At 40.9% G+C, this 8,196-nt stretch overlaps 1 protein-coding gene across 1 annotated transcript; it reads left to right on the top strand.

Moving 5' to 3' along the window:
• The first annotated feature begins 2,832 nt into the window (after nt 1–2,832).
• LOC121919572 (muscular LMNA-interacting protein-like) lies at nt 2,833–4,495 on the top strand. Its single transcript, XM_042446298.1, has one exon. The coding sequence runs from the start codon at nt 2,930–2,932 to the stop codon at nt 4,493–4,495; it is 1,566 nt and encodes a 521-aa protein (XP_042302232.1). The 5' UTR covers nt 2,833–2,929.
• The last annotated feature ends 3,701 nt before the right edge of the window (nt 4,496–8,196 follow it).

Raw genomic sequence — 8,196 nt, 5'->3', positions numbered from 1 at the left:
TCTCCATAGTGGGATGATCTGAATAGTTGCCACAATGTGGTAATATTTTTGGTGAGAAATACAATCCATAAGGTCACTAGAAGTGACTTCCAGTTTGTACTTGGGGTTTTTTTTTGGCCAATTTTCACTTGTGTTTAAAGCTTTTTGGTTCAGCAGTTGTTATGAAGCCACTCCAGGTGCTATTTGTAACCACTTTGAGTAATTTTTTGTGATGAAAAGATTGGTGGGCCTACCAGCTGTGGCACCACAAAAAGGATGTTGGGGTTGTTTGTGGTTCACAGGCTGCACTCCCCCCCAGCTCCATTTTGATAACAAGTCAATGTGGTGTAGTGGTTTCAGTGTAGGACTATGACTCTGGAGACCGAAGTTCAATTCCTAGTTTGTCCATGAAACCCACTGGGTGACCTTGGGCATATCACATGTTCTCAGCTTCAGGGTAAAGCAATGGCAAACCTCATTTGAATAAATCTTGCCATGAAAACCTCATAATAGGTTCGTCTTAGGGTTGTCATAAGTCAGGAATGACTTGAAGGCACACAACACACAAAACCTAAATACCCTAAAGGCACCAGATCCCATCCGGAAGCTAAACAGAGTCAGCCCTGGCTAGTACTTGAACGGGAGGCCACCAATGAATATCAGGTACTGTAGGTTATATTTCAGAAGAAGGAATGGGCAAAACCACCGATGAATATTCCTTGCCTAAGAAAACCCATGGAATTCATGGGTTGCCATAAGTGACAGATGACTTGAAGACGCTTACACACAACACCAAGAAGCTGCCTTTTTAAGAAAAGGAAAGCAGCAAACAACAAGTGAAGAATTTACTTTTAAACAGTAATGTTTCAAGTTCTGTTTATATGCCATCCTAATCCAATTCATCTGCCTGTTTTTTATTTTTATTTTGGTAAAGAATTGGAGGGGTTCCTGACCACGAATCTCCTGACTCAGTCTTAGGTGCAACCGCATCTGTGCTGTAAATGAGTGCCAGGTTCCTTTGTCACTCAGCCGATTAGCAATTTACTTAAAGCCTAGGATATTTATTGTCTAATTAGCAAGGTGTTTCTTACTCTATTATCACCATCAGCAGAAGCTCTTAATTGAGGGTTTACATCAATTAACGTTATCTACAGATAAGTTAATTTCTTCTTACGCTTCCCCTCTTAATGAAATACTAAACTCTTAGCACAAACAATCTCCATGCATGCAGGTATGGAAGAATATAAAAAATGCCAGCATATATTGAATTCCATATAGATATAACAGGCACTGGCTGGCATCCAACCATATTTTTAAAATTATATTCTGATTTTTATGTTGTTTGAAAATCCCTTAAGCAGGATTTCTTTTCAGAGGAAAAAAGTAGGAAAATTTTGTTACATGGGGCTAAGGCATGAGTTGTTGTCAGCAGAGTGCTTCAAGTTGGAAGGTGGTCTCCAGTAAAGTGCTGTGGGGTTCTGTTCTGGGTCCAATGTTCTTCGATATTTTTTATCAGTGATTTAGATGATGGGGTGGAAAGGATCTTTATCAAATTTGCAAATGATACACAATTGAGAGGCATAGCTAACACACTGGAAGACAGGAATGGAATTTAAAAGGACCGAGATAAATTAGAAAACTGGGCTGAAATTAATAAAATGGAATTCACCAGAGACAAATGCAAAACCCTGTATTTAGGCCACAAAAACTAAATGCACAGATACTTGGCTTAACAGTACTACATGTGAAAAAGACTTTGGGATTATTGTTGATCATTAGTTGAACATGAAACCAGCAGCAGCCTGTGTTAACAGAAGTATAGTTTCCAAGTTAAGGGAAATAATAGTACCACTGTATTCTGCACTGGTCAGGCTTCATTTGGAGTACTTTGTTCAGTTTTGTGCACTTCATTTTGAGAAGGATCTTGACAAGTTGGTTCAGAGAAGGGCAATGAGGATGATAAGAGGTATGGAGAACAAAACATATGAGGAAAAGCTAAAGGAGCTGAGCATGTTCAGCTTGGTGAAGAGAAGACTGAGGGGTGACATGATTACCCTTTTTAAATACCTCAAAGGCTGCCACAAAGAGGAGGATGCTGGCTTGTTCTCTGCTGCCTCAAAGGGTAGAACTACATCTAATAGTTTTAAATTACAGGAAGGTAGATTTCGACTGAACATTGGAAGAAACGTCTAAGAGCAGTTTGGTAATGGAACCAATTGCCCTCTCTGGACATTTTCAAAAAGAGTCTGGATAGCTACCTGATTGGGATGCTCCAGTTAGAGATCCTGCATGGAGCAGGGGGTTGGATCTGATGTCCCATGAGGCCCCTTCCAACGCTATGGTTCTATGAATGTAATGCTTATTACTGTATATGTGCATGCCAAGTTCTGTGGTATTTACACCTGAAAAACTGGGCACAATTGCAGCTATAGAGTCAATTCCATCCAGTTACATAAAGTGTCTGTTAGTGGAACTGTTCCTGAGGTTGCATTTTAAGAATTTGAAACATTTGGTATCTTTTAAAGACATATCCCTGACTCCTAATCATGTCAGTGATTAGTGTGTAAAATTAGTGAAACACTGCTTTATGATTTTTGCAGAGATATGAACCAAATGTACATGGTTATACTGACTTTGGATAACTAATTATCTTTCTTTACAAAAATAAAACTGGACACCGAGCAATTATTTGCACAGATAGTTTAATATTAATCATTTAGCAACCCACCATGCTGTATAGCACTAATTTAAATGTTGTCTTGGTATTAAAGCACAAAACAAATGTAATGAATGTGGACACAGAATGCGTAATTGTAGTGATATCACAAATTCTACTCTGTTTTAACATTCCTTATTTTCTTTTTTTCCTCTCCAGCTAAGTTCTCCTCTGTCTGCCTCTGATCATCCTTCCCATAAATCACCCACCGCCCATTTCCTATCTCCAATTAACATGAAAGTAAACCATGAACTGGCTTCTTCTGGCCTTAAAGCCTCTTCTGTGCAAGAATCCCATAGTCAATGGCAGTCTGCAAATGGATCCTCCATACATCAGTCATCTACCTATTGCTATTCTTCCACATCTTCCAGTTTACCTTCTTCCATACTGAAAAGACCTTCCTTCCCATATAACAGCCTTTCAGCCAGTGGTCTCCAGGCTAATGTTCCTCACCAGTTAACTGAAACCACTTCCTCACCACTTTTAGCAAGCAAGGACTCTCCGTATCCTTCTTCACAGGTTCATAGTTCAGTAGATGTGGTTTGCAGCTCATCTCCTAAGGTTGCTTCTCCTCTTCCTTCCAAGAGACTTACCGCATGGTCTGTGGTTCCAATCTCTATCACAACACATTTATTATCTCCTAGTCCAAAACCTCTGTCTTCTCCTCTGCACGGTTCTTCCTCAACCTTATATAATGTAAATAATCCTTGTAGCCAAATGTCATCTAGTGGTAATCTTCTGACCTCTGACACTAGATCCCCTCTACCAACAAGACTTTCTGTTTTGACTGCTATTCTGAAGTCAGGCTCTTCTCCAAAAAGGCCATTTTCTCCTGTGTCTTGTTCTGCCACACTTTCTCCTAGTTCCTTGGGCTCCTCAACACTGACAATAGATCAGAAGTTGAAAACAACTCCTCCAACTCCGAAGAAATCTTCCTCAAGTTTTTCTGTTAGGTCTGGCTCTCCAAACCAAGATGGATTCCACCTTTCAGTATTTTCTAATGTGCCAGATCACGCAAGCTTGTCCTCAAAATCCAGTCCTAATCTTGGAACAAGATCACAGTCCCCTAAAAGGCACCTTGACACCAGGGCACTTTCTCCTGACAAATTACGCCCTTTGTCCCCCAGAATTTCTTCCTACAGGAAAACAACGGTATCTCCTCTCTTTCAACCCAAATCGCCCAATTTTTCTTTACCTCCCCATGGGCCAAGAAAAGGGGCCCTCTCCCCTGCCAATGGAACACGAGGGCCTGAAAAGTCTAAGAAGATACGCACCTACTCTCCCACTTTCACTGCCAAGTCCATTCCCGTGTCGATGCCTGTTCTCAATCAAAAGGACAGAGTATCTCCCACTTCAGAAAAAGGTTGCCTTTCTCCAAATCTGATGCATTCTAGCAATTCTAGATCTAAAGGACGTTTACGACGAGTCTCAGCTAAGGATGCAGATGCCTATTTCTCAGTTCCTTCACCTTGCCAGCCCTTTTCTCAAACAGGCCCAGCCTCACCTACTCCTCCAGTCTGTAGTATAAAACCTTCTTCACCTCAGCCAAATTCCTCCTCAATTTACTCAAACTTCAGAGCTTGCCCACCATCTTCAAGACCCAGGACCCCAACTGTGACACAGCCTAGATCTCCAACCATGGTGCACTCACCCTACTCCTTATCATCAAGATCCAGGGAATCAATTTCACCACTGTCCTTCTCTTTGCCTTCTGACTCTACGATTCCCAAGGTACTCTGCTTGCTTGATGGCTCTCTGGCTTGCTTCTGTTCTTTTATTCTTTTCCCCATTCCTTCCTGATCCAGGCAAATGGTGTACAAAGAATAATAAGGGATAAATTCTGCTTGAATAAATGGCTTAGATCCGGTAAGAAGGGGCCGCAACCAAATCAATCAGATGTAGATTAAGTGAGTTCAAAGAGACTTCGGGTTGAGTATACTTATCTGGAAATATCTGAAATCTGAAATATCCAAAATCCAAATTGCTGACATGGTGGCTGAGATAGTGGAACAACCTCTGCTTTCGGATGGTTTCACTGTACACAAACTTTGTTTCATGCGCACAAAATGATTAACAGATATTGTGCATAAAATGAGCTTCAGACGATGTGTATAAAGTGGTATATATGAAACAGAAATGAATTTTGTGTTTAGCTTGGTCCCATCTTCAGATTTCTCATTATGCCTATGCAATAGTCCCAATTTTAAATAAAACTCCCAAAATCTAAACAACTAGCGAGTCCCAGTATTTTGGATAAGGGAGACTAGAACTGTAATAATAAAATGTGCAGTAAAATAACAAACAACCCATATCGAGATAATCAGTAATGAGAAATGTGGTTAAAATGTTGCCAATCCATCCAATACATATGCTATTTAAGGATATTTTAGGACACTATCCAGCAAAACTTTGAGTAAATTCAAGCCAATGGCAATAAGGTGTGTGCTTTCTTCTAGAAGGATGGCTTTTCTCTGTTTGAATGGGTGAAAGGTGGAACTAGGTGTTTTCCTTGCTTAAATAGATTGCACCTGTGCATTGAGAAATGGGGATCACAGTGTTCAGGAGAACTGATGGGCATCTAAATAAGCATGGGCCTCTGTCTGGGAAAAGTTAATTTGTAACATCACTTTAACTAGTTTGTACATCAACCTAGATACTGAAATATCATACTCTAAGGGTGTACCACATTATAGAAATACAGCACTTTGGATACCAGTTAACTGCCAGAGTCAGCCCCTGGAATCCTGGGATTTGGAGTTTGCAAAGACTTACCCTTTTCTGTCCACATGGCTCTGAACGGTAGCTATAGAAAGGGCAATAACAAATTCTACTATCTAGCCAAACTACAAATTCTGGGATTCCAGAGGATGAAGCATGTAGTTAAATGGCTAAAATCTGCAGCAGGGTTACACTTTAAAGCTCATTCATTTCAAATCCATGAAATGGACAGTAAAAAGTTCCAGCAACAGAAATCCAAAGGACCAGCTTTTCCAAAGATTACCCACCCCACCCACCCCCTTCTAAATTGTTTTGTAATGAGCTAAACAGTTTATTCTACAGCCATTAGTTAGAAGAGATGGGAGATTAATTCATTCGTGAGTAAAGTGTTTTGACTGTGATGTGCAGTTTTTTTAACATAACTAACTGTTGGCCATGATCCCATATTTGAATTCCCATTGAGTGACAGCAATAATTTAAGCCTGACATTCACGGATGATGGTTTGTAGATACTGTTGTCAATGTTTAACAGTCATTGCTGCTGAAAGCTCACTTCATATTATTGGTTTATGGAAATTGTTTTAATTAACTTCCAGTTAAAAATGCAATGTCATGTCAGTGCTTATAAATATTACATTTAACCAGTGTCAATTTGTAAATCACAAGCCACTTCATGTTAACATCAGCTCCATCTTCTTAAAGACTGTGTCCTTTGAGTTGCTAGCTCTTTCATTGATCCCACTGTAAGTAGTGCCTCCCATTCATTGAGGGGGTGCATCCTCAGTTTAATTGAATCTTAACAGAGCTGTCCAGCTGTTGTAAACTATTGTGGTAGAACTCCTCAGATAACCTTTTAAAGTTTAAACAAAGCACTCAAGTTGGTTCCCTGCTCCATGTACATAAGAACCTGTTCAGGGGGAGAGGGGATAAGATGGATGCAGTTTTGCATATACTTTAAAGAGAAGCACACACACTCTGCCAAAAAAGCACACATACAGAGAGCTATGTATCATGCCACTTTCTCACACACTCAGTGTAAGTATCCAGAATCTTATAGGGGATGGCTAGCCATTGACAAGAATTTCCACATCCATGGATGCAATCTTTATACAGTATTGACAACAGTTTCATTGTCCTGTGGAGAGTGGTTTCAGATGAAACTTGGCTTCACACTAGCACTTGCAGGCATGTTGGCACTTAGTCTGATTTTCTTCTAAACCGATTTTTTTTAATCAAGTAAGAAAAAGACAAACGAAGCACGGAAAGCAAGGGATGGCTGCAAGTAGAAATGCAAAAATAATGTGTAGCGCTTGTAAATTCAGGGAAGGAGACAGGGTGATACTATGATAAATGCCTTTGTTTTAAAACCAACCCCTGGATTGCCTGTGTGCTGTAGACTGCAGAGTACACTGTAATGTATCAGATGCTGAAATTGTTTTGGAAAAACAGAACTGTTTATGGATTAATTTTCAGCTTCAGTTTAAATACCAGCTCTCCTATAATCCAAAGATATATCGGAGACCCCTTGTAGTTGAGGCTAGGTTAAAATCTGGTTAGTGCCTGTGGGAGGGAGACTTTCTGGAAGCGGAATAGATGTTCCTGTATTGCCATCATGGATAGTTAGGTAGCCAGAGAACATAGCGAGAGGCAGTGTGGTATAGTAGCTTGAGACTAGAGACCAGAGATTAAGGGAGACCTGGGTTGAAGCTTTTTTTAGCCAAGGAAACCCATAGGATGACTTGGCAATTCACACGGCCTGGCTAATGGTAGACAATGGCAAACGTCCTCTGAATAAACACACTGTATAAATAATGCAGTTTGACACTAATTTAAATGTTGTGCTCCTCCTATGGAATCCTGGGATTTGAATTTGATAATGTCTTTTGCCTTCTCGGCAAAGAGCCGAGTGCCTGACAAACTAAGGATTTGTAGAGGGCATTGCAGTTCAGTGATGTCCTAGTGTACGTATGAGTGTGATGCTTTGACAAAAAATCTCAAGATAAGAAGTCAGAGTTGACTGGAAGGCACATAAGAAACACACAGGTGGGTGGCTTCTGTTATAATACTAAATAAGAAAAGGGGGGGTATCAAATAAAGGGAGTGGGTACCATTTCCAAGCAGAGCTGCCTCCAAAGATGGAAATGCTGCCGTTGGCATGATATTTGTGACTCTCCTGAAAGGGAGGGGAAAATGTGTGTTGTTATTGTTTAATTTGGTACTGTACTGCCGGAGAAAGTTTTGTGGTGGGGTATTGGTGTTTGGTGTGGCGTCGTGTGGCCAACCTTGTGTGTCGTGGCTTTGCACTTTGTGCACCTTGACTTTAAGGTACCTTTGCAGCTGTGGGGCCTAGCGTGCCAGGCACAAAAGCTCATATTGGTGGGTGGCTGACTTATTACTCAGCTCATGCCACTACCTGCATCTGTCAATGAGCAAGCAAGCGGAAAATGAAGTTACCTCCTCCCCACATATATACAAAATGACTCACAGGTGTTGACACTTAAGAAATGGCCTATTTGGGAGGAAGATATGATCATCTGAAATATTTAACGCTCCCACTTAATTGGCTTTTGTTTTCAGACTGCACCAAACCAGCGGGCTGTGGCAGTGATGGGGAGTCTTATTTCTTGCTTTGTTTCTTTGTAGCTTTGTATGGTCACTCTGCAAAGATTCTAGCTCTGAGCTGAATGTGGCCAATTGAATATTTGGGCAAGGGGGGGGGGGGGGGGGGGGGAGGGGAATGTTCACATATCCACCATCACACACACATCCATGGGGCCACAGTT

Source organism: Sceloporus undulatus, chromosome 1, assembly GCF_019175285.1.
Source record: "Sceloporus undulatus isolate JIND9_A2432 ecotype Alabama chromosome 1, SceUnd_v1.1, whole genome shotgun sequence".
In the NCBI taxonomy this organism is placed as follows: Eukaryota; Metazoa; Chordata; class Lepidosauria; order Squamata; family Phrynosomatidae; genus Sceloporus; species Sceloporus undulatus.
This window is presented reverse-complemented; position numbering and strand designations above follow the sequence as displayed.

What these genes read in the sequence shown, in the direction of transcription:
- LOC121919572 (XM_042446298.1), top strand. Translation starts at nt 2,930, where the DNA reads ATGAAAGTAAACCATGAACTGGCTTCTTCTGGCCTTAAAGCCTCTTCT.